Source organism: Condylostylus longicornis, unplaced genomic scaffold (assembly GCF_029603195.1).
Source record: "Condylostylus longicornis isolate FDR11 unplaced genomic scaffold, ASM2960319v2 ptg000045l, whole genome shotgun sequence".
In the NCBI taxonomy this organism is placed as follows: Eukaryota; Metazoa; Arthropoda; class Insecta; order Diptera; family Dolichopodidae; genus Condylostylus; species Condylostylus longicornis.
In genome coordinates, this window is record NW_026578014.1 from 544,161 (window position 1) to 568,697 (window position 24,537).

General features: G+C 25.6%; 12 protein-coding genes and 3 pseudogenes across 12 annotated transcripts; 5 read left to right on the top strand and 10 right to left on the bottom strand.

Moving 5' to 3' along the window:
* The first annotated feature begins 166 nt into the window (after positions 1-166).
* LOC129610565 (uncharacterized) lies at positions 167-7,619 on the top strand (annotated as a pseudogene).
* LOC129610553 (histone H1-like) lies at positions 1,533-2,433 on the bottom strand. Its single transcript, XM_055523166.1, has one exon. It carries the CDS (start codon positions 2,282-2,284, stop codon positions 1,604-1,606), a length of 681 nt encoding a protein of 226 aa, XP_055379141.1. The 5' UTR covers positions 2,285-2,433; the 3' UTR covers positions 1,533-1,603.
* On the bottom strand, positions 4,480-4,937 carry LOC129610557 (histone H2B). Its single transcript, XM_055523170.1, has one exon. The coding sequence runs from the start codon at positions 4,875-4,877 to the stop codon at positions 4,506-4,508; it is 372 nt and encodes a 123-aa protein (XP_055379145.1). The 5' UTR covers positions 4,878-4,937; the 3' UTR covers positions 4,480-4,505.
* LOC129610555 (histone H2A) lies at positions 5,162-5,698 on the top strand. The gene has a single exon (XM_055523169.1). The coding sequence runs from the start codon at positions 5,281-5,283 to the stop codon at positions 5,653-5,655; it is 375 nt and encodes a 124-aa protein (XP_055379144.1). The 5' UTR covers positions 5,162-5,280; the 3' UTR covers positions 5,656-5,698.
* LOC129610559 (histone H4) lies at positions 6,247-6,731 on the bottom strand. Its single transcript, XM_055523172.1, has one exon. The coding sequence runs from the start codon at positions 6,556-6,558 to the stop codon at positions 6,247-6,249; it is 312 nt and encodes a 103-aa protein (XP_055379147.1). The 5' UTR covers positions 6,559-6,731.
* A 955-nt stretch (positions 7,620-8,574) lies between the features above and the next one.
* On the bottom strand, positions 8,575-9,475 carry LOC129610552 (histone H1-like). Its single transcript, XM_055523165.1, has one exon. The coding sequence runs from the start codon at positions 9,324-9,326 to the stop codon at positions 8,646-8,648; it is 681 nt and encodes a 226-aa protein (XP_055379140.1). The 5' UTR covers positions 9,327-9,475; the 3' UTR covers positions 8,575-8,645.
* Positions 9,476-11,510: 2,035 nt separating this feature from the next.
* LOC129610558 (histone H2B) lies at positions 11,511-11,904 on the bottom strand. The gene has a single exon (XM_055523171.1). It carries the CDS (start codon positions 11,896-11,898, stop codon positions 11,527-11,529), a length of 372 nt encoding a protein of 123 aa, XP_055379146.1. The 5' UTR covers positions 11,899-11,904; the 3' UTR covers positions 11,511-11,526.
* Positions 11,905-12,181: 277 nt separating this feature from the next.
* On the top strand, positions 12,182-12,718 carry LOC129610554 (histone H2A). Its single transcript, XM_055523167.1, has one exon. It carries the CDS (start codon positions 12,301-12,303, stop codon positions 12,673-12,675), a length of 375 nt encoding a protein of 124 aa, XP_055379142.1. The 5' UTR covers positions 12,182-12,300; the 3' UTR covers positions 12,676-12,718.
* Positions 12,719-13,261: 543 nt separating this feature from the next.
* LOC129610560 (histone H4-like) lies at positions 13,262-13,746 on the bottom strand (annotated as a pseudogene).
* A 477-nt stretch (positions 13,747-14,223) lies between these two features.
* LOC129610566 (uncharacterized) lies at positions 14,224-21,676 on the top strand (annotated as a pseudogene).
* Positions 15,590-16,490, bottom strand: LOC129610533 (histone H1-like). The gene has a single exon (XM_055523146.1). The coding sequence runs from the start codon at positions 16,339-16,341 to the stop codon at positions 15,661-15,663; it is 681 nt and encodes a 226-aa protein (XP_055379121.1). The 5' UTR covers positions 16,342-16,490; the 3' UTR covers positions 15,590-15,660.
* On the bottom strand, positions 18,537-18,994 carry LOC129610536 (histone H2B). The gene has a single exon (XM_055523149.1). It carries the CDS (start codon positions 18,932-18,934, stop codon positions 18,563-18,565), a length of 372 nt encoding a protein of 123 aa, XP_055379124.1. The 5' UTR covers positions 18,935-18,994; the 3' UTR covers positions 18,537-18,562.
* Positions 19,219-19,755, top strand: LOC129610535 (histone H2A). Its single transcript, XM_055523148.1, has one exon. It carries the CDS (start codon positions 19,338-19,340, stop codon positions 19,710-19,712), a length of 375 nt encoding a protein of 124 aa, XP_055379123.1. The 5' UTR covers positions 19,219-19,337; the 3' UTR covers positions 19,713-19,755.
* Positions 20,304-20,788, bottom strand: LOC129610540 (histone H4). The gene has a single exon (XM_055523152.1). It carries the CDS (start codon positions 20,613-20,615, stop codon positions 20,304-20,306), a length of 312 nt encoding a protein of 103 aa, XP_055379127.1. The 5' UTR covers positions 20,616-20,788.
* A 955-nt stretch (positions 21,677-22,631) lies between the features above and the next one.
* LOC129610532 (histone H1-like) lies at positions 22,632-23,532 on the bottom strand. The gene has a single exon (XM_055523145.1). It carries the CDS (start codon positions 23,381-23,383, stop codon positions 22,703-22,705), a length of 681 nt encoding a protein of 226 aa, XP_055379120.1. The 5' UTR covers positions 23,384-23,532; the 3' UTR covers positions 22,632-22,702.
* Between the last annotated feature and the right edge of the window lie 1,005 nt (positions 23,533-24,537).

Genomic DNA, 24,537 nt, shown 5'->3' on the forward strand with positions numbered 1-24,537 from the left:
AAAACGTATTTGTATTGGTTTTTCTCATGAATACTATAAATATTTGTATGCGATGTGGTACATAAAATTATTCTTTTTGATTAGTGAAGTGAAGTAGTACACATCGCAATCGTATTCGTATTGTAATTTTTCCGGTTTCATTCTGAATAAGATATTGAATTGAAAAATGGCTCGTACAAAGCAGACAGCCCGTAAATCTACTGGTGGTAAAGCACCACGTAAACAGCTAGCAACTAAAGCAGCAAGAAAAAGTGCACCAGCAACTGGAGGAGTAAAAAAACCTCATCGTTACAGACCAGGTACAGTTGCTCTTCGTGAAATTAGACGTTATCAAAAGAGCACTGAATTATTAATTCGCAAATTACCATTTCAACGTTTAGTTCGTGAAATTGCTCAAGATTTCAAAACTGATTTACGCTTCCAAAGTTCCGCTGTAATGGCTTTACAAGAAGCTAGTGAAGCTTATTTAGTTGGTTTATTTGAAGATACAAATTTGTGCGCTATTCATGCTAAAAGAGTTACAATTATGCCTAAAGATATTCAATTGGCCCGTCGTATTCGTGGTGAACGTGCTTAATTATTATATTTAAATATTTTATTTAAAAATCAAACGGTCTTTTTCAAGACCATAAAATTTTGAAAAAAAAGTAAATTTAAACCAATTTGTCTATAAATAATGAGCCTTATTCTAGTTGTCGAAGTAGAGCGACGATTGTCGTTACGACTTGAATTTGATATTCTAAGCGATGATCGCAGTGACACTTGTCGGGGAATAGCGGCAAAATGTATTTCAGCCTTATTCCAGTTGTTGTTCTTTTGCGAAATATGTAGTGAAACGACGTTTTTTGTCGAAAAGTATTTAACAAGTGATAAGCAAGAAAGATACACCAAAAATCCAAATTAAAACAACAATTTAACAAAATCATAAAAAAAATCTACATAAATTAAGTCATAAAATATATACATAATTTAATTTTTGTTTTTAGCGTGAAAGTATTTATAAATTTGAAAAATTGGAAATTGAAGAATCGTTTTTTTCCACGAATATATTCAGTAAATATTGTAATAGTTTGAATAAAATAAAATGTTTGCAACTAACTTACTTGAAAAAATTAAAATTATTGTAATGGCTTACACTCCATTTGGCAAATCCAATGGATTAGAGCTGTCGCTAATCTAAAATCTTTTGATCCTTAATTGTCGTTTTTTTTAAATTTCATCACTACCGGAATGAGATGAACCCGTAAACCATAATGCAAATGACATTTTTTATTATTTAAAAATATATACACTGAAAATTTTTTTAGTTTTTTACTCGTTGAAATTTCTTTAGAAAATAAAACGCATTGAAAGTGAAACGTAAGTGACACGACAATTAGAATAAGGCTCAGTATAGAATGCATAATAAATCAATCAAAAGTTATAACAAAAATAATCTCATTCAATACTTTTCTTTAAAATTCAATTTAAAAATTCAGCATTTTTTTCATTTTACTCTTTAACTAAAATATTGTTAGCCTTAATAAAGGCTTTTTTATATACAGTATACGGATGTACTTACATTCATATACATCATTATTTAAATTCAGATGGTAAAAGTACTTTATTTTTTTCCTGCAGGTTTTTTGGCAACTGCTTTTTTTGCTCCAACTGATGCTTTTTTTGGTTTGGGAGCTTTAGGTTTTTTTACATCACTTTTAGATGCTTTTGTAGATTTTTGTTTTGGTGACTTACTTTTTACTGTTCCAGCTTTTTTGGCTGCTTTTGCAGCAGATTTTTCAGATTTTTTCTTTTCACTAGATACCTTTTTTGCCGCAGATTTCTTTTTATCTCCAGAAGCAGATTTTTTTGCTGTTGTTGCACTAGTAGCTTTTTTAGGTTTTTTCTCTCCAGCTGCTTTTACCTTCTTAACTTTTGGTTTAGGTTTAGATTCCTTTTTAGGTTTGGTTGCTGCAGCCGATAATTTAAATGATCCAGATGCACCTTTGCCTTTCGTTTGGATATATTTTCCATTTTCAACAGATGATTTTAAATGTTTTTTTATAAATGGAGCCAATTTATCTGCATCAACTTTATAATTTGCAGCTAAATATTTTTTTATTGCTAATAATGATGAGCCACCACGTTCTTTTAGTGTTTTAATTGCAGCATCTACCATTTGAGATGTTGGTGGATGAGTAGGTTTAGCTTTTGGCTTTTTAACTCCACTTGAAGCTTTCTTAGCCGCTTTTTTTGCTTCTACTGGTGCTGCTGGAGAAACTGCTACTTCTGCGTTTTCGGCCATATTTTTAAATCCAAAAAATTACTTTTACTTTATAATTTTAAAATAAAAATTCAAATTCTTATAAAATTACAACTTTTAAATATATGTATGAGTTTCACTTTGAAGTATATTTTATTCTTGTTATACGAGTATTTATTATTTTGTTTGCTTGCTACACAAATACAAAATATTGGAAATTTTGTTCGCAACAAAAATTATAGCCTTAAAAAACATGAGAATTACATAGAGTCGATATACAAATATTTTTACTATAATTTTAAAACATCCTTTAAATTTATTTGATACCCTATCACTATTTTTACTATTTTTCTCATTAAAGTCAAACAATTCTTAAAAATATATTTCAGTTTTAAAATTTACATATTATGTAATTATTAAAAATATATAAAATTTGCAAAATATATTTGAATTAATATGAAAATTTCACTTAAATTTACTCAAAGTCCTTCGTAATTTTAACTTCTTATGAATATTATTATTAAATATTAGTATTATTTAATTTTATATAAGTATTTTAAAACATTTATAATATTTTTCAAATTTATAAAATTCATTTAAAACACAATTGTCTCATAAAAATATAATAATAAATAGAAAAATCTTAGTTAAATGATGATTATTCCAAGCAATAATTTCTAAATTGGAATTTTTCTTCTAATTAAATTTTAAAATATTTATTAAGTTTTTTTATTCTTTTAAGCAATTAATCTGTTTATTTTTGTTATAATTTTTTAAATATTATTTGAAAAACATATATTTAAATAATTTTACAAAATAAATATATAAAATATAAATTAATAAAAAAGGAAATAAGTATGCATGTACATATTGTATATGCTTTTGTTCTATAAGTTACAAAAATTCTTTTTTTTTTTTTTAATAAAACAACACTAATAATACAATATTAATAATAAAATCTTATTTTAAGTGGATTTTATATAAAATCAAATATTAAGTTTTAATAGAAAATTAATATTCTAAAGTATTAAATCAAGGTGGATAAATATACATGGGTATATAATGGTTTTATACGTATATAATAAGGGCTACTAAAATGAAATCAATCATAAAACATCAAAATTTAAGATAATTAAGATATAAGATTAAGTACATTGTTGTGTAATAAATTATGAACATGTTTTTATGTATATATATATATATATATATGCGTATGAATGTTATATGGTATTTAAAAATCACAAATTTTGTTTACAAGATACAGATTTTATAGCATTCAAGTATTCAATATATGTAGATCTTGTTATTAAATTGAAAATTATAGCAATTTGTTGAAATTTGACTTCCACAATTAAGTCTGGCCGATAGGGAGAAATATAAATTAGTGCTAAAGAAATCATTTGTACACATTTAATCAAATAAGACACTATTTTATATATAAAGATACATATATCATAAACAACATTAAGTAGAATTTTTAGTATAAGCATATAGGTATACACGTATAAATTTAAAAAAAAGTATCACTCTTAATAAATAATTATACATAATATTAATATGAATATAAATGTACTCATATGATTTTGAAAAATCATTTGTACAAATAAATAAGTTTGTACAGAACTTCTAGAATACAAAATAACCATAATGATACTCGTAATATGGACTCGTATACATATTATACATAAAAGCCTAAACAAATGAATTGCAAAATATGAAATACTACATGAAAATAGATTAAATACAATATGGTCAGATAAAATTATATAATAACTAAAGATTTGAGAAAAAAATTAAAAGATATTAGTTAATTTAAGTGATATTGACTTGGAAGATCATTAATAACTACTAAAGTTAAGTAACAATAATTTTATTGATGAATTTATAAAAACATCATTATGCATAAGTTTAAAATATAAATTTTTTTAATATAGTTGTACTAAGATACAAGCTATTATTAGTATTTGGGTATACATATTATACTACCCTCTATCATGTGTGTATACGTGTGTTTTAATATTTATAAAAATTTTAAACAGATTAAAAAACGTATGTATGTACAAGGTTACATACATTTTAAAATATCTATATGTCATTTGGTATTTAAAATTTATTTGAGAAAAAATCTGTAATAAATACCTATGTATATATACAACTATGTAGTTGATTTTATATTCTTTACTCTTAAAATAGTATTTTATAGTCCTTAAAAGGACTTTTTTTTAATTTTAAGCGAATATTATTTGCGTACGGTCAAATTTATTTATTTTGAACTTGTATATTTAGTAACAGCTTTTGTACCTTCACTTACAGCATGTTTTGCTAGTTCGCCAGGTAATAATAATCTAACAGCAGTTTGAATTTCACGACTAGTTATTGTTGATCGTTTATTGTAATGTGCTAAACGAGAAGCTTCTGCTGCGATTCTTTCAAATATATCATTTACGAAACTGTTCATGATACTCATAGCTTTTGAAGAAATTCCAGTATCTGGATGAACTTGCTTCAAAACTTTGTAAATGTAAATAGCATAACTTTCCTTACGTTTACGTTTCTTTTTCTTATCACTTTTCGAAATGTTTTTTTGAGCTTTGCCAGCTTTTTTTGCTGCTTTTCCGCTTGTTTTTGGTGGCATTTTTTACTATCCTTCTGCTTTTGCTTTTACTACAAAAATTTCTTCAATTTCAATTCAATACAATACAAATATGAATATGAATTTAGATGTAGATGTAGATGTAGAATACACAATTGATACCTATTTCTGGAATACAACAATATTTATGAATTTTGCTTTCTCCCCTCCAATAAAAATATTGACGCACATTTTACGTTTGAAATTTTTTGCACCGTGTTTTAGATGAAAATAAAAAGCATAAATATTATGATATTTTCCATATAAAACATTAGTATTTGAATTGATCTGATTCAAATTTTCTGTGTTTATTGCTATAATCTACGATTGTGTACAGTACAAGTACAGTACAGATTATTAAATATTTTAAGTTGTATCAAATAAAAAAAAAAAGAAATCATTAAAAATGTCAGGACGTGGTAAAGGTGGAAAAGTTAAAGGAAAAGCAAAATCTCGTTCTAATCGTGCTGGATTACAATTTCCAGTTGGTCGTATCCATCGTTTATTAAGAAAAGGTAATTATGCCGAACGTGTTGGCGCTGGAGCTCCTGTTTATTTAGCAGCTGTAATGGAATATTTAGCTGCTGAAGTTCTTGAATTGGCTGGTAATGCTGCAAGAGATAATAAAAAAACCAGAATTATTCCAAGACATCTTCAATTAGCCATCCGAAACGATGAGGAATTGAACAAATTGTTGTCGGGTGTTACAATTGCTCAAGGTGGTGTATTACCAAACATTCAAGCTGTATTATTACCAAAGAAAACTGAAAAGAAAGCCTAAATAACCTCAACGAAATTAACAATTTTACTATTTAAAACTAAAATTTAATATAGAAAAAAAATAAAACGTCTTTTTCAAGACGACAAAAAATTTATTAAAAGAGAAATTTTAAAATTTAATATCTTTCAATTACGAATTACGAGTATCATATTGCATACATAACAACTCAATTCAATATTCGATACAAATAAATATTTCATTTTTTCAATTTAAAAATTAAATCATTTTAATTAAAATGAACCGAATGAATGAAAAAATATTTTTAATATTTTCTAATGAATCTATGAAATCTATGAAAATTTGAAATGAAAATTATTTTAAATATTTTTTTAAAAATTTATGATCTATTAAATAATAATTTTATTTTATTTTATCTATATTATTCATTCTTTGATAAAATTAAAAATATGATTAAAGTATAAAAATTCAATTTTTTAATACGAAAAAAATTTTTCGCATTCATTTAAAATGAATTTATTATATTATTAATATTATGGAATTTAATGGAAGGGAAGCTTCATTTTAAAATACTCTTTTTATATTTTTTGATGGCCTTGAAAAAGGCCTTTTGTATATAAATATTAAAATAATTTAACCTCCAAAACCATATAGAGTACGGCCTTGTCTTTTCAATGCATAAACAACATCCATTGCAGTTACAGTCTTTCTTTTAGCATGTTCTGTATATGTAACAGCATCTCTTATAACATTTTCTAAGAAAACTTTAAGTACACCTCGTGTTTCTTCATATATCAATCCTGATATACGTTTCACACCGCCACGACGAGCTAATCTTCGAATAGCTGGTTTTGTAATACCTTGGATATTATCACGCAAAACCTTACGATGACGTTTTGCACCACCTTTTCCTAATCCTTTTCCACCTTTACCACGACCAGTCATTATTATTCAATTAAAAGTTACAAAAAAATTACAAATTAAATTTGATAAATTTACAACACAACTGAATGTTGATTACTGAACTAAATTCTTCGATTTTCCTCTTATATTTATGCATATTATTTCTTTCAATACACACACATTTTTCTTTTCAATTATTTACTACTACTACAACTCCAAAATACAACTACTATTTTATGACTTCAGTATCAGTTCCTAGTCCTACAGTCTATTGGCTAACCAAACCCAACACTTTTGCAAAGGCGGTTTGCATTCGCGCCTTTTTTCCTTTAATTAAAGTGCACTCAGCACTATGCAAATTTATACATTTCTTCGATAATAATTAATATATTTTACTTTTTTTACTACATTTTAAATCCCAATTCTATTCTAAACATTAAAAAATAATAGAATTTATTGTAAATTTTATATAAATTGTATTTGGATTTGTGTTTGTGTTTGGGTTTGTGTTTGTGAAGAAATCGAGAAAACGTATTTGTATTGGTTTTTCTCATGAATACTATAAATATTTGTATGCGATGTGGTACATAAAATTATTCTTTTTGATTAGTGAAGTGAAGTAGTACACATCGCAATCGTATTCGTATTGTAATTTTTCCGGTTTCATTCTGAATAAGATATTGAATTGAAAAATGGCTCGTACAAAGCAGACAGCCCGTAAATCTACTGGTGGTAAAGCACCACGTAAACAGCTAGCAACTAAAGCAGCAAGAAAAAGTGCACCAGCAACTGGAGGAGTAAAAAAACCTCATCGTTACAGACCAGGTACAGTTGCTCTTCGTGAAATTAGACGTTATCAAAAGAGCACTGAATTATTAATTCGCAAATTACCATTTCAACGTTTAGTTCGTGAAATTGCTCAAGATTTCAAAACTGATTTACGCTTCCAAAGTTCCGCTGTAATGGCTTTACAAGAAGCTAGTGAAGCTTATTTAGTTGGTTTATTTGAAGATACAAATTTGTGCGCTATTCATGCTAAAAGAGTTACAATTATGCCTAAAGATATTCAATTGGCCCGTCGTATTCGTGGTGAACGTGCTTAATTATTATATTTAAATATTTTATTTAAAAATCAAACGGTCTTTTTCAAGACCATAAAATTTTGAAAAAAAAGTAAATTTAAACCAATTTGTCTATAAATAATGAGCCTTATTCTAGTTGTCGAAGTAGAGCGACGATTGTCGTTACGACTTGAATTTGATATTCTAAGCGATGATCGCAGTGACACTTGTCGGGGAATAGCGGCAAAATGTATTTCAGCCTTATTCCAGTTGTTGTTCTTTTGCGAAATATGTAGTGAAACGACGTTTTTTGTCGAAAAGTATTTAACAAGTGATAAGCAAGAAAGATACACCAAAAATCCAAATTAAAACAACAATTTAACAAAATCATAAAAAAAATCTACATAAATTAAGTCATAAAATATATACATAATTTAATTTTTGTTTTTAGCGTGAAAGTATTTATAAATTTGAAAAATTGGAAATTGAAGAATCGTTTTTTTCCACGAATATATTCAGTAAATATTGTAATAGTTTGAATAAAATAAAATGTTTGCAACTAACTTACTTGAAAAAATTAAAATTATTGTAATGGCTTACACTCCATTTGGCAAATCCAATGGATTAGAGCTGTCGCTAATCTAAAATCTTTTGATCCTTAATTGTCGTTTTTTTTAAATTTCATCACTACCGGAATGAGATGAACCCGTAAACCATAATGCAAATGACATTTTTTATTATTTAAAAATATATACACTGAAAATTTTTTTAGTTTTTTACTCGTTGAAATTTCTTTAGAAAATAAAACGCATTGAAAGTGAAACGTAAGTGACACGACAATTAGAATAAGGCTCAGTATAGAATGCATAATAAATCAATCAAAAGTTATAACAAAAATAATCTCATTCAATACTTTTCTTTAAAATTCAATTTAAAAATTCAGCATTTTTTTCATTTTACTCTTTAACTAAAATATTGTTAGCCTTAATAAAGGCTTTTTTATATACAGTATACGGATGTACTTACATTCATATACATCATTATTTAAATTCAGATGGTAAAAGTACTTTATTTTTTTCCTGCAGGTTTTTTGGCAACTGCTTTTTTTGCTCCAACTGATGCTTTTTTTGGTTTGGGAGCTTTAGGTTTTTTTACATCACTTTTAGATGCTTTTGTAGATTTTTGTTTTGGTGACTTACTTTTTACTGTTCCAGCTTTTTTGGCTGCTTTTGCAGCAGATTTTTCAGATTTTTTCTTTTCACTAGATACCTTTTTTGCCGCAGATTTCTTTTTATCTCCAGAAGCAGATTTTTTTGCTGTTGTTGCACTAGTAGCTTTTTTAGGTTTTTTCTCTCCAGCTGCTTTTACCTTCTTAACTTTTGGTTTAGGTTTAGATTCCTTTTTAGGTTTGGTTGCTGCAGCCGATAATTTAAATGATCCAGATGCACCTTTGCCTTTCGTTTGGATATATTTTCCATTTTCAACAGATGATTTTAAATGTTTTTTTATAAATGGAGCCAATTTATCTGCATCAACTTTATAATTTGCAGCTAAATATTTTTTTATTGCTAATAATGATGAGCCACCACGTTCTTTTAGTGTTTTAATTGCAGCATCTACCATTTGAGATGTTGGTGGATGAGTAGGTTTAGCTTTTGGCTTTTTAACTCCACTTGAAGCTTTCTTAGCCGCTTTTTTTGCTTCTACTGGTGCTGCTGGAGAAACTGCTACTTCTGCGTTTTCGGCCATATTTTTAAATCCAAAAAATTACTTTTACTTTATAATTTTAAAATAAAAATTCAAATTCTTATAAAATTACAACTTTTAAATATATGTATGAGTTTCACTTTGAAGTATATTTTATTCTTGTTATACGAGTATTTATTATTTTGTTTGCTTGCTACACAAATACAAAATATTGGAAATTTTGTTCGCAACAAAAATTATAGCCTTAAAAAACATGAGAATTACATAGAGTCGATATACAAATATTTTTACTATAATTTTAAAACATCCTTTAAATTTATTTGATACCCTATCACTATTTTTACTATTTTTCTCATTAAAGTCAAACAATTCTTAAAAATATATTTCAGTTTTAAAATTAACATATTATGTAATTATTAAAAATATATAAAATTTGCAAAATATATTTGAATTAATATGAAAATTTCACTTAAATTTACTCAAAGTCCTTCGTAATTTTAACTTCTTATGAATATTATTATTAAATATTAGTATTATTTAATTTTATATAAGTATTTTAAAACATTTATAATATTTTTCAAATTTATAAAATTCATTTAAAACACAATTGTCTCATAAAAATATAATAATAAATAGAAAAATCTTAGTTAAATGATGATTATTCCAAGCAATAATTTCTAAATTGGAATTTTTCTTCTAATTAAATTTTAAAATATTTATTAAGTTTTTTTATTCTTTTAAGCAATTAATCTGTTTATTTTTGTTATAATTTTTTAAATATTATTTGAAAAACATATATTTAAATAATTTTACAAAATAAATATATAAAATATAAATTAATAAAAAAGGAAATAAGTATGCATGTACATATTGTATATGCTTTTGTTCTATAAGTTACAAAAATTCTTTTTTTTTTTTTTAATAAAACAACACTAATAATACAATATTAATAATAAAATCTTATTTTAAGTGGATTTTATATAAAATCAAATATTAAGTTTTAATAGAAAATTAATATTCTAAAGTATTAAATCAAGGTGGATAAATATACATGGGTATATAATGGTTTTATACGTATATAATAAGGGTTACTAAAATGAAATCAATCATAAAACATCAAAATTTAAGATAATTAAGATATAAGATTAAGTACATTGTTGTGTAATAAATTATGAACATGTTTTTATGTATATATATATATATATATATATATATATGCGTATGAATGTTATATGGTATTTAAAAATCACAAATTTTGTTTACAAGATACAGATTTTATAGCATACAAGTATTCAATATATGTAGATCTTGTTATTAAATTGAAAATTATAGCAATTTGTTGAAATTTGACTTCCACAATTAAGTCTGGCCGATAGGGAGAAATATAAATTAGTGCTAAAGAAATCATTTGTACACATTTAATCAAATAAGACACTATTTTATATATAAAGATACATATATCATAAACAACATTAAGTAGAATTTTTAGTATAAGCATATAGGTATACACGTATAAATTTAAAAAAAAGTATCACTCTTAATAAATAATTATAACTCATATGATTTTGAAAAATCATTTGTACAAATAAATAAGTTTGTACAGAACTTCTAGAATACAAAATAACCATAATGATACTCGTAATATGGACTCGTATACATATTATACATAAAAGCCTAAACAAATGAATTGCAAAATATGAAATACTACATGAAAATAGATTAAATACAATATGGTCAGATAAAATTATATAATAACTAAAGATTTGAGAAAAAAATTAAAAGATATTAGTTAATTTAAGTGATATTGACTTGGAAGATCATTAATAACTACTAAAGTTAAGTAACAATAATTTTATTGATGAATTTATAAAAACATCATTATGCATAAGTTTAAAATATATATTTTTTTAATATAGTTGTACTAAGATACAAGCTATTATTAGTATTTGGGTATAGATATTATACTACCCTCTATCATGTGTGTATACGTGTGTTTTAATATTTATAAAAATTTTAAACAGATTAAAAAACGTATGTATGTACAAGGTTACATACATTTTAAAATATCTATATTTCATTTGGTATTCAAAATTTATTTGAGAAAAAATCTGTAATAAATACCTATGTATATATACAACTATGTAGTTGATTTTATATTCTTTACTCTTAAAATAGTATTTTATAGTCCTTAAAAGGACTTTTTTTTAATTTTAAGCGATTATTTGCGTACGGTCAAATTTATTTATTTTGAACTTGTATATTTAGTAACAGCTTTTGTACCTTCACTTACAGCATGTTTTGCTAGTTCGCCAGGTAATAATAATCTAACAGCAGTTTGAATTTCACGACTAGTTATTGTTGATCGTTTATTGTAATGTGCTAAACGAGAAGCTTCTGCTGCGATTCTTTCAAATATATCATTTACGAAACTGTTCATGATACTCATAGCTTTTGAAGAAATTCCAGTATCTGGATGAACTTGCTTCAAAACTTTGTAAATGTAAATAGCATAACTTTCCTTACGTTTACGTTTCTTTTTCTTATCACTTTTCGAAATGTTTTTTTGAGCTTTGCCAGCTTTTTTTGCTGCTTTTCCGCTTGTTTTTGGTGGCATTTTTTACTATCCTTCTGCTTTTACTTTTGCACTACTACAAAAATTTTTTCAATTTCAATTCAATACAATACAAATATGAATACGAATTTAGATGTAGATGTAGAATACACAATTGATACCTATTTCTGGAATACAACAATATTTATGAATTTTGCTTTCTCCCCTCCAATAAAAATATTGACGCACATTTTACGTTTGAAATTTTTTGCACCGTGTTTTAGATGAAAATAAAAAGCATAAATATTATGATATTTTCCATATAAAACATTAGTATTTGAATTGATCTGATTCAAATTTTCTGTGTTTATTGCTATAATCTACGATTGTGTACAGTACAAGTACAGTACAGATTATTAAATATTTTAAGTTGTATCAAATAAAAAAAAAAAGAAATCATTAAAAATGTCAGGACGTGGTAAAGGTGGAAAAGTTAAAGGAAAAGCAAAATCTCGTTCTAATCGTGCTGGATTACAATTTCCAGTTGGTCGTATCCATCGTTTATTAAGAAAAGGTAATTATGCCGAACGTGTTGGCGCTGGAGCTCCTGTTTATTTAGCAGCTGTAATGGAATATTTAGCTGCTGAAGTTCTTGAATTGGCTGGTAATGCTGCAAGAGATAATAAAAAAACCAGAATTATTCCAAGACATCTTCAATTAGCCATCCGAAACGATGAGGAATTGAACAAATTGTTGTCGGGTGTTACAATTGCTCAAGGTGGTGTATTACCAAACATTCAAGCTGTATTATTACCAAAGAAAACTGAAAAGAAAGCCTAAATAACCTCAACGAAATTAACAATTTTACTATTTAAAACTAAAATTTAATATAGAAAAAAAATAAAACGTCTTTTTCAAGACGACAAAAAATTTATTAAAAGAGAAATTTTAAAATTTAATATCTTTCAATTACGAATTACGAGTATCATATTGCATACATAACAACTCAATTCAATATTCGATACAAATAAATATTTCATTTTTTCAATTTAAAAATTAAATCATTTTAATTAAAATGAACCGAATGAATGAAAAAATATTTTTAATATTTTCTAATGAATCTATGAAATCTATGAAAATTTGAAATGAAAATTATTTTAAATATTTTTTTAAAAATTTATGATCTATTAAATAATAATTTTATTTTATTTTATCTATATTATTCATTCTTTGATAAAATTAAAAATATGATTAAAGTATAAAAATTCAATTTTTTAATACGAAAAAAATTTTTCGCATTCATTTAAAATGAATTTATTATTAATATTATGGAATTTAATGGAAGGGAAGCTTCATTTTAAAATACTCTTTTTATATTTTTTGATGGCCTTGAAAAAGGCCTTTTGTATATAAATATTAAAATAATTTAACCTCCAAAACCATATAGAGTACGGCCTTGTCTTTTCAATGCATAAACAACATCCATTGCAGTTACAGTCTTTCTTTTAGCATGTTCTGTATATGTAACAGCATCTCTTATAACATTTTCTTAGAAAACTTTAAGTACACCTCGTGTTTCTTCATATATCAATCCTGATATACGTTTCACACCGCCACGACGAGCTAATCTTCGAATAGCTGGTTTTGTAATACCTTGGATATTATCACGCAAAACCTTACGATGACGTTTTGCACCACCTTTTCCTAATCCTTTTCCACCTTTACCACGACCAGTCATTATTATTCAATTAAAAGTTACAAAAAAATTACAAATTAAATTTGATAAATTTACAACACAACTGAATGTTGATTACTGAACTAAATTCTTCGATTTTCCTCTTATATTTATGCATATTATTTCTTTCAATACACACACATTTTTCTTTTCAATTATTTACTACTACTACAACTCCAAAATACAACTACTATTTTATGACTTCAGTATCAGTTCCTAGTCCTACAGTCTATTGGCTAACCAAACCCAACACTTTTGCAAAGGCGGTTTGCATTCGCGCCTTTTTTCCTTTAATTAAAGTGCACTCAGCACTATGCAAATTTATACATTTCTTCGATAATAATTAATATATTTTACTTTTTTTACTACATTTTAAATCCCAATTCTATTCTAAACATTAAAAAATAATAGAATTTATTGTAAATTTTATATAAATTGTATTTGGATTTGTGTTTGTGTTTGGGTTTGTGTTTGTGAAGAAATCGAGAAAACGTATTTGTATTGGTTTTTCTCATGAATACTATAAATATTTGTATGCGATGTGGTACATAAAATTATTCTTTTTGATTAGTGAAGTGAAGTAGTACACATCGCAATCGTATTCGTATTGTAATTTTTCCGGTTTCATTCTGAATAAGATATTGAATTGAAAAATGGCTCGTACAAAGCAGACAGCCCGTAAATCTACTGGTGGTAAAGCACCACGTAAACAGCTAGCAACTAAAGCAGCAAGAAAAAGTGCACCAGCAACTGGAGGAGTAAAAAAACCTCATCGTTACAGACCAGGTACAGTTGCTCTTCGTGAAATTAGACGTTATCAAAAGAGCACTGAATTATTAATTCGCAAATTACCATTTCAACGTTTAGTTCGTGAAATTGCTCAAGATTTCAAAACTGATTTACGCTTCCAAAGTTCCGCTGTAATGGCTTTACAAGAAGCTAGTGAAGCTTATTTAGTTGGTTTATTTGAAGATACAAATTTGTGCGCTATTCATGCTAAAAGAGTTACAATTATGCCTAAAGATATTCAATTGGCCCGTCGTATTCGTGGTGAACGTGCTTAATTATTATATTTAAATATTTTATTTAAAAATCAAACGGTCTTTTTCAAGACCATAAAATTTTGAAAAAAAAGTAAATTTAAACCAATTTGTCTATAAATAATGAGCCTTATTCTAGTTGTCGAAGTAGAGCGACGATTGTCGTTACGACTTGAATTTGATATTCTAAGCGATGATCGCAGTGACACTTGTCGGGGAATAGCGGCAAAATGTATTTCAGCCTTATTCCAGTTGTTGTTCTTTTGCGAAATATGTAGTGAAACGACGTTTTTTGTCGAAAAGTATTTAACAAGTGATAAGCAAGAAAGATACACCAAAAATCCAAATTAAAACAACAATTTAACAAAATCATAAAAAAAATCTACATAAATTAAGTCATAAAATATATACATAATTTAATTTTTGTTTTTAGCGTGAAAGTATTTATAAATTTGAAAAATTGGAAATTGAAGAATCGTTTTTTTCCACGAATATATTCAGTAAATATTGTAATAGTTTGAATAAAATAAAATGTTTGCAACTAACTTACTTGAAAAAATTAAAATTATTGTAATGGCTTACACTCCATTTGGCAAATCCAATGGATTAGAGCTGTCGCTAATCTAAAATCTTTTGATCCTTAATTGTCGTTTTTTTTAAATTTCATCACTACCGGAATGAGATGAACCCGTAAACCATAATGCAAATGACATTTTTTATTATTTAAAAATATATACACTGAAAATTTTTTTAGTTTTTTACTCGTTGAAATTTCTTTAGAAAATAAAACGCATTGAAAGTGAAACGTAAGTGACACGACAATTAGAATAAGGCTCAGTATAGAATGCATAATAAATCAATCAAAAGTTATAACAAAAATAATCTCATTCAATACTTTTCTTTAAAATTCAATTTAAAAATTCAGCATTTTTTTCATTTTACTCTTTAACTAAAATATTGTTAGCCTTAATAAAGGCTTTTTTATATACAGTATACGGATGTACTTACATTCATATACATCATTATTTAAATTCAGATGGTAAAAGTACTTTATTTTTTTCCTGCAGGTTTTTTGGCAACTGCTTTTTTTGCTCCAACTGATGCTTTTTTTGGTTTGGGAGCTTTAGGTTTTTTTACATCACTTTTAGATGCTTTTGTAGATTTTTGTTTTGGTGACTTACTTTTTACTGTTCCAGCTTTTTTGGCTGCTTTTGCAGCAGATTTTTCAGATTTTTTCTTTTCACTAGATACCTTTTTTGCCGCAGATTTCTTTTTATCTCCAGAAGCAGATTTTTTTGCTGTTGTTGCACTAGTAGCTTTTTTAGGTTTTTTCTCTCCAGCTGCTTTTACCTTCTTAACTTTTGGTTTAGGTTTAGATTCCTTTTTAGGTTTGGTTGCTGCAGCCGATAATTTAAATGATCCAGATGCACCTTTGCCTTTCGTTTGGATATATTTTCCATTTTCAACAGATGATTTTAAATGTTTTTTTATAAATGGAGCCAATTTATCTGCATCAACTTTATAATTTGCAGCTAAATATTTTTTTATTGCTAATAATGATGAGCCACCACGTTCTTTTAGTGTTTTAATTGCAGCATCTACCATTTGAGATGTTGGTGGATGAGTAGGTTTAGCTTTTGGCTTTTTAACTCCACTTGAAGCTTTCTTAGCCGCTTTTTTTGCTTCTACTGGTGCTGCTGGAGAAACTGCTACTTCTGCGTTTTCGGCCATATTTTTAAATCCAAAAAATTACTTTTACTTTATAATTTTAAAATAAAAATTCAAATTCTTATAAAATTACAACTTTTAAATATATGTATGAGTTTCACTTTGAAGTATATTTTATTCTTGTTATACGAGTATTTATTATTTTGTTTGCTTGCTACACAAATACAAAATATTGGAAATTTTGTTCGCAACAAAAATTATAGCCTTAAAAAACATGAGAATTACATAGAGTCGATATACAAATATTTTTACTATAATTTTAAAACATCCTTTAAATTTATTTGATACCCTATCACTATTTTTACTATTTTTCTCATTAAAGTCAAACAATTCTTAAAAATATATTTCAGTTTTAAAATTTACATATTATGTAATTATTAAAAATATATAAAATTTGCAAAATATATTTGAATTAATATGAAAATTTCACTTAAATTTACTCAAAGTCCTTCGTAATTTTAACTTCTTATGAATATTATTATTAAATATTAGTATTATTTAATTTTATATAAGTATTTTAAAACATTTATAATATTTTTCAAATTTATAAAATTCATTTAAAACACAATTGTCTCATAAAAATATAATAATAAATAGAAAAATCTTAGTTAAATGATGATTATTCCAAGCAATAATTTCTAAATTGGAATTTTTCTTCTAATTAAATTTTAAAATATTTATTAAGTTTTTTTATTCTTTTAAGCAATTAATCTGTTTATTTTTGTTATAATTTTTTAAATATTATTTGAAAAACATATATTTAAATAATTTTACAAAATAAATATATAAAATATAAATTAATAAAAAAGGAAATAAGTATGCATGTACATATTGTATATGCTTTTGTTCTATAAGTTACAAAAATTCTTTTTTTTTTTTTTAATAAAACAACACTAATAATACAATATTAATAATAAAATCTTATTTTAAGTGGATTTTATATAAAATCAAATATTAAGTTTTAATAGAAAATTAATATTCTAAAGTATTAAATCAAGGTGGATAAATATACATGGGTATATAATGGTTTTATACGTATATAATAAGGGCTACTAAAATGAAATCAATCATAAAACATCAAAATTTAAGATAATTAAGATATAAGATTAAGTACATTGTTGTGTAATAAATTATGAACATGTTTTTATGTATATATATATATATATATATGCGTATGAATGTTATATGGTATTTAAAAATCACAAATTTTGTTTACAAGATACAGATTTTATAGCATTCAAGTATTCAATATATGTAGATCTTGTTATTAAATTGAAAATTATAGCAATTTGTTGAAATTTGACTTCCACAATTAAGTCTGGCCGATAGGGAGAAATATAAATTAGTGCTAAAGAAATCATTTGTACACATTTAATCAAATAAGACACTATTTTATATATAAAGATACATATATCATAAACAACATTAAGTAGAATTTTTAGTATAAGCATATAGGTATACACGTATAAATTTAAAAAAAAGTATCACTCTTAATAAATAATTATACATAATATTAATATGAATATAAATGTACTCATATGATTTTGAAAAATCATTTGTACAAATAAATAAGTTTGTACAGAACTTCTAGAATACAAAATAACCATAATGATACTCGTAATATGGACTCGTATACATATTATACATAAAAGCCTAAACAAATGAATTGCAAAATATGAAATACTACATGAAAATAGATTAAATACAATATGGTCAGATAAAATTATATAATAACTAAAGATTTGAGAAAAAAATTAAAAGATATTAGTTAATTTAAGTGATATTGACTTGGAAGATCATTAATAACTACTAAAGTTAAGTAACAATAATTTTATTGATGAATTTATAAAAACATCATTATGCATAAGTTTAAAATATAAATTTTTTTAATATAGTTGTACTAAGATACAAGCTATTATTAGTATTTGGGTATACATATTATACTACCCTCTATCATGTGTGTATACGTGTGTTTTAATATTTATAAAAATTTTAAACAGATTAAAAAACGTATGTATGTACAAGGTTACATACATTTTAAAATATCTATATGTCATTTGGTATTTAAAATTTATTTGAGAAAAAATCTGTAATAAATACCTATGTATATATACAACTATGTAGTTGATTTTATATTCTTTACTCTTAAAATAGTATTTTATAGTCCTTAAAAGGACTTTTTTTTAATTTTAAGCGAATATTATTTGCGTACGGTCAAATTTATTTATTTTGAACTTGTATATTTAGTAACAGCTTTTGTACCTTCACTTACAGCATGTTTTGCTAGTTCGCCAGGTAATAATAATCTAACAGCAGTTTGAATTTCACGACTAGTTATTGTTGATCGTTTATTGTAATGTGCTAAACGAGAAGCTTCTGCTGCGATTCTTTCAAATATATCATTTACGAAACTGTTCATGATACTCATAGCTTTTGAAGAAATTCCAGTATCTGGATGAACTTGCTTCAAAACTTTGTAAATGTAAATAGCATAACTTTCCTTACGTTTACGTTTCTTTTTCTTATCACTTTTCGAAATGTTTTTTTGAGCTTTGCCAGCTTTTTTTGCTGCTTTTCCGCTTGTTTTTGGTGGCATTTTTTACTATCCTTCTGCTTTTGCTTTTACTACAAAAATTTCTTCAATTTCAATTCAATACAATACAAATATGAATATGAATTTAGATGTAGATGTAGATGTAGAATACACAATTGATACCTATTTCTGGAATACAACAATATTTATGAATTTTGCTTTCTCCCCTCCAATAAAAATATTGACGCACATTTTACGTTTGAAATTTTTTGCACCGTGTTTTAGATGAAAATAAAAAGCATAAATATTATGATATTTTCCATATAAAACATTAGTATTTGAATTGATCTGATTCAAATTTTCTGTGTTTATTGCTATAATCTACGATTGTGTACAGTACAAGTACAGTACAGATTATTAAATATTTTAAGTTGTATCAAATAAAAAAAAAAAGAAATCATTAAAAATGTCAGGACGTGGTAAAGGTGGAAAAGTTAAAGGAAAAGCAAAATCTCGTTCTAATCGTGCTGGATTACAATTTCCAGTTGGTCGTATCCATCGTTTATTAAGAAAAGGTAATTATGCCGAACGTGTTGGCGCTGGAGCTCCTGTTTATTTAGCAGCTGTAATGGAATATTTAGCTGCTGAAGTTCTTGAATTGGCTGGTAATGCTGCAAGAGATAATAAAAAAACCAGAATTATTCCAAGACATCTTCAATTAGCCATCCGAAACGATGAGGAATTGAACAAATTGTTGTCGGGTGTTACAATTGCTCAAGGTGGTGTATTACCAAACATTCAAGCTGTATTATTACCAAAGAAAACTGAAAAGAAAGCCTAAATAACCTCAACGAAATTAACAATTTTACTATTTAAAACTAAAATTTAATATAGAAAAAAAATAAAACGTCTTTTTCAAGACGACAAAAAATTTATTAAAAGAGAAATTTTAAAATTTAATATCTTTCAATTACGAATTACGAGTATCATATTGCATACATAACAACTCAATTCAATATTCGATACAAATAAATATTTCATTTTTTCAATTTAAAAATTAAATCATTTTAATTAAAATGAACCGAATGAATGAAAAAATATTTTTAATATTTTCTAATGAATCTATGAAATCTATGAAAATTTGAAATGAAAATTATTTTAAATATTTTTTTAAAAATTTATGATCTATTAAATAATAATTTTATTTTATTTTATCTATATTATTCATTCTTTGATAAAATTAAAAATATGATTAAAGTATAAAAATTCAATTTTTTAATACGAAAAAAATTTTTCGCATTCATTTAAAATGAATTTATTATATTATTAATATTATGGAATTTAATGGAAGGGAAGCTTCATTTTAAAATACTCTTTTTATATTTTTTGATGGCCTTGAAAAAGGCCTTTTGTATATAAATATTAAAATAATTTAACCTCCAAAACCATATAGAGTACGGCCTTGTCTTTTCAATGCATAAACAACATCCATTGCAGTTACAGTCTTTCTTTTAGCATGTTCTGTATATGTAACAGCATCTCTTATAACATTTTCTAAGAAAACTTTAAGTACACCTCGTGTTTCTTCATATATCAATCCTGATATACGTTTCACACCGCCACGACGAGCTAATCTTCGAATAGCTGGTTTTGTAATACCTTGGATATTATCACGCAAAACCTTACGATGACGTTTTGCACCACCTTTTCCTAATCCTTTTCCACCTTTACCACGACCAGTCATTATTATTCAATTAAAAGTTACAAAAAAATTACAAATTAAATTTGATAAATTTACAACACAACTGAATGTTGATTACTGAACTAAATTCTTCGATTTTCCTCTTATATTTATGCATATTATTTCTTTCAATACACACACATTTTTCTTTTCAATTATTTACTACTACTACAACTCCAAAATACAACTACTATTTTATGACTTCAGTATCAGTTCCTAGTCCTACAGTCTATTGGCTAACCAAACCCAACACTTTTGCAAAGGCGGTTTGCATTCGCGCCTTTTTTCCTTTAATTAAAGTGCACTCAGCACTATGCAAATTTATACATTTCTTCGATAATAATTAATATATTTTACTTTTTTTACTACATTTTAAATCCCAATTCTATTCTAAACATTAAAAAATAATAGAATTTATTGTAAATTTTATATAAATTGTATTTGGATTTGTGTTTGTGTTTGGGTTTGTGTTTGTGAAGAAATCGAGAAAACGTATTTGTATTGGTTTTTCTCATGAATACTATAAATATTTGTATGCGATGTGGTACATAAAATTATTCTTTTTGATTAGTGAAGTGAAGTAGTACACATCGCAATCGTATTCGTATTGTAATTTTTCCGGTTTCATTCTGAATAAGATATTGAATTGAAAAATGGCTCGTACAAAGCAGACAGCCCGTAAATCTACTGGTGGTAAAGCACCACGTAAACAGCTAGCAACTAAAGCAGCAAGAAAAAGTGCACCAGCAACTGGAGGAGTAAAAAAACCTCATCGTTACAGACCAGGTACAGTTGCTCTTCGTGAAATTAGACGTTATCAAAAGAGCACTGAATTATTAATTCGCAAATTACCATTTCAACGTTTAGTTCGTGAAATTGCTCAAGATTTCAAAACTGATTTACGCTTCCAAAGTTCCGCTGTAATGGCTTTACAAGAAGCTAGTGAAGCTTATTTAGTTGGTTTATTTGAAGATACAAATTTGTGCGCTATTCATGCTAAAAGAGTTACAATTATGCCTAAAGATATTCAATTGGCCCGTCGTATTCGTGGTGAACGTGCTTAATTATTATATTTAAATATTTTATTTAAAAATCAAACGGTCTTTTTCAAGACCATAAAATTTTGAAAAAAAAGTAAATTTAAACCAATTTGTCTATAAATAATGAGCCTTATTCTAGTTGTCGAAGTAGAGCGACGATTGTCGTTACGACTTGAATTTGATATTCTAAGCGATGATCGCAGTGACACTTGTCGGGGAATAGCGGCAAAATGTATTTCAGCCTTATTCCAGTTGTTGTTCTTTTGCGAAATATGTAGTGAAACGACGTTTTTTGTCGAAAAGTATTTAACAAGTGATAAGCAAGAAAGATACACCAAAAATCCAAATTAAAACAACAATTTAACAAAATCATAAAAAAAATCTACATAAATTAAGTCATAAAATATATACATAATTTAATTTTTGTTTTTAGCGTGAAAGTATTTATAAATTTGAAAAATTGGAAATTGAAGAATCGTTTTTTTCCACGAATATATTCAGTAAATATTGTAATAGTTTGAATAAAATAAAATGTTTGCAACTAACTTACTTGAAAAAATTAAAATTATTGTAATGGCTTACACTCCATTTGGCAAATCCAATGGATTAGAGCTGTCGCTAATCTAAAATCTTTTGATCCTTAATTGTCGTTTTTTTTAAATTTCATCACTACCGGAATGAGATGAACCCGTAAACCATAATGCAAATGACATTTTTTATTATTTAAAAATATATACACTGAAAATTTTTTTAGTTTTTTACTCGTTGAAATTTCTTTAGAAAATAAAACGCATTGAAAGTGAAACGTAAGTGACACGACAATTAGAATAAGGCTCAGTATAGAATGCATAATAAATCAATCAAAAGTTATAACAAAAATAATCTCATTCAATACTTTTCTTTAAAATTCAATTTAAAAATTCAGCATTTTTTTCATTTTACTCTTTAACTAAAATATTGTTAGCCTTAATAAAGGCTTTTTTATATACAGTATACGGATGTACTTACATTCATATACATCATTATTTAAATTCAGATGGTAAAAGTACTTTATTTTTTTCCTGCAGGTTTTTTGGCAACTGCTTTTTTTGCTCCAACTGATGCTTTTTTTGGTTTGGGAGCTTTAGGTTTTTTTACATCACTTTTAGATGCTTTTGTAGATTTTTGTTTTGGTGACTTACTTTTTACTGTTCCAGCTTTTTTGGCTGCTTTTGCAGCAGATTTTTCAGATTTTTTCTTTTCACTAGATACCTTTTTTGCCGCAGATTTCTTTTTATCTCCAGAAGCAGATTTTTTTGCTGTTGTTGCACTAGTAGCTTTTTTAGGTTTTTTCTCTCCAGCTGCTTTTACCTTCTTAACTTTTGGTTTAGGTTTAGATTCCTTTTTAGGTTTGGTTGCTGCAGCCGATAATTTAAATGATCCAGATGCACCTTTGCCTTTCGTTTGGATATATTTTCCATTTTCAACAGATGATTTTAAATGTTTTTTTATAAATGGAGCCAATTTATCTGCATCAACTTTATAATTTGCAGCTAAATATTTTTTTATTGCTAATAATGATGAGCCACCACGTTCTTTTAGTGTTTTAATTGCAGCATCTACCATTTGAGATGTTGGTGGATGAGTAGGTTTAGCTTTTGGCTTTTTAACTCCACTTGAAGCTTTCTTAGCCGCTTTTTTTGCTTCTACTGGTGCTGCTGGAGAAACTGCTACTTCTGCGTTTTCGGCCATATTTTTAAATCCAAAAAATTACTTTTACTTTATAATTTTAAAATAAAAATTCAAATTCTTATAAAATTACAACTTTTAAATATATGTATGAGTTTCACTTTGAAGTATATTTTATTCTTGTTATACGAGTATTTATTATTTTGTTTGCTTGCTACACAAATACAAAATATTGGAAATTTTGTTCGCAACAAAAATTATAGCCTTAAAAAACATGAGAATTACATAGAGTCGATATACAAATATTTTTACTATAATTTTAAAACATCCTTTAAATTTATTTGATACCCTATCACTATTTTTACTATTTTTCTCATTAAAGTCAAACAATTCTTAAAAATATATTTCAGTTTTAAAATTAACATATTATGTAATTATTAAAAATATATAAAATTTGCAAAATATATTTGAATTAATATGAAAATTTCACTTAAATTTACTCAAAGTCCTTCGTAATTTTAACTTCTTATGAATATTATTATTAAATATTAGTATTATTTAATTTTATATAAGTATTTTAAAACATTTATAATATTTTTCAAATTTATAAAATTCATTTAAAACACAATTGTCTCATAAAAATATAATAATAAATAGAAAAATCTTAGTTAAATGATGATTATTCCAAGCAATAATTTCTAAATTGGAATTTTTCTTCTAATTAAATTTTAAAATATTTATTAAGTTTTTTTATTCTTTTAAGCAATTAATCTGTTTATTTTTGTTATAATTTTTTAAATATTATTTGAAAAACATATATTTAAATAATTTTACAAAATAAATATATAAAATATAAATTAATAAAAAAGGAAATAAGTATGCATGTACATATTGTATATGCTTTTGTTCTATAAGTTACAAAAATTCTTTTTTTTTTTTTTAATAAAACAACACTAATAATACAATATTAATAATAAAATCTTATTTTAAGTGGATTTTATATAAAATCAAATATTAAGTTTTAATAGAAAATTAATATTCTAAAGTATTAAATCAAGGTGGATAAATATACATGGGTATATAATGGTTTTATACGTATATAATAAGGGTTACTAAAATGAAATCAATCATAAAACATCAAAATTTAAGATAATTAAGATATAAGATTAAGTACATTGTTGTGTAATAAATTATGAACATGTTTTTATGTATATATA

What these genes read in the sequence shown, in the direction of transcription:
- LOC129610552 (XM_055523165.1), bottom strand. Translation starts at nt 9,326, where the DNA reads ATGGCCGAAAACGCAGAAGTAGCAGTTTCTCCAGCAGCACCAGTAGAA.
- LOC129610559 (XM_055523172.1), bottom strand. Translation starts at nt 6,558, where the DNA reads ATGACTGGTCGTGGTAAAGGTGGAAAAGGATTAGGAAAAGGTGGTGCA.
- LOC129610536 (XM_055523149.1), bottom strand. Translation starts at nt 18,934, where the DNA reads ATGCCACCAAAAACAAGCGGAAAAGCAGCAAAAAAAGCTGGCAAAGCT.
- LOC129610555 (XM_055523169.1), top strand. Translation starts at nt 5,281, where the DNA reads ATGTCAGGACGTGGTAAAGGTGGAAAAGTTAAAGGAAAAGCAAAATCT.
- LOC129610532 (XM_055523145.1), bottom strand. Translation starts at nt 23,383, where the DNA reads ATGGCCGAAAACGCAGAAGTAGCAGTTTCTCCAGCAGCACCAGTAGAA.
- LOC129610557 (XM_055523170.1), bottom strand. Translation starts at nt 4,877, where the DNA reads ATGCCACCAAAAACAAGCGGAAAAGCAGCAAAAAAAGCTGGCAAAGCT.
- LOC129610553 (XM_055523166.1), bottom strand. Translation starts at nt 2,284, where the DNA reads ATGGCCGAAAACGCAGAAGTAGCAGTTTCTCCAGCAGCACCAGTAGAA.
- LOC129610535 (XM_055523148.1), top strand. Translation starts at nt 19,338, where the DNA reads ATGTCAGGACGTGGTAAAGGTGGAAAAGTTAAAGGAAAAGCAAAATCT.
- LOC129610554 (XM_055523167.1), top strand. Translation starts at nt 12,301, where the DNA reads ATGTCAGGACGTGGTAAAGGTGGAAAAGTTAAAGGAAAAGCAAAATCT.
- LOC129610540 (XM_055523152.1), bottom strand. Translation starts at nt 20,615, where the DNA reads ATGACTGGTCGTGGTAAAGGTGGAAAAGGATTAGGAAAAGGTGGTGCA.
- LOC129610558 (XM_055523171.1), bottom strand. Translation starts at nt 11,898, where the DNA reads ATGCCACCAAAAACAAGCGGAAAAGCAGCAAAAAAAGCTGGCAAAGCT.
- LOC129610533 (XM_055523146.1), bottom strand. Translation starts at nt 16,341, where the DNA reads ATGGCCGAAAACGCAGAAGTAGCAGTTTCTCCAGCAGCACCAGTAGAA.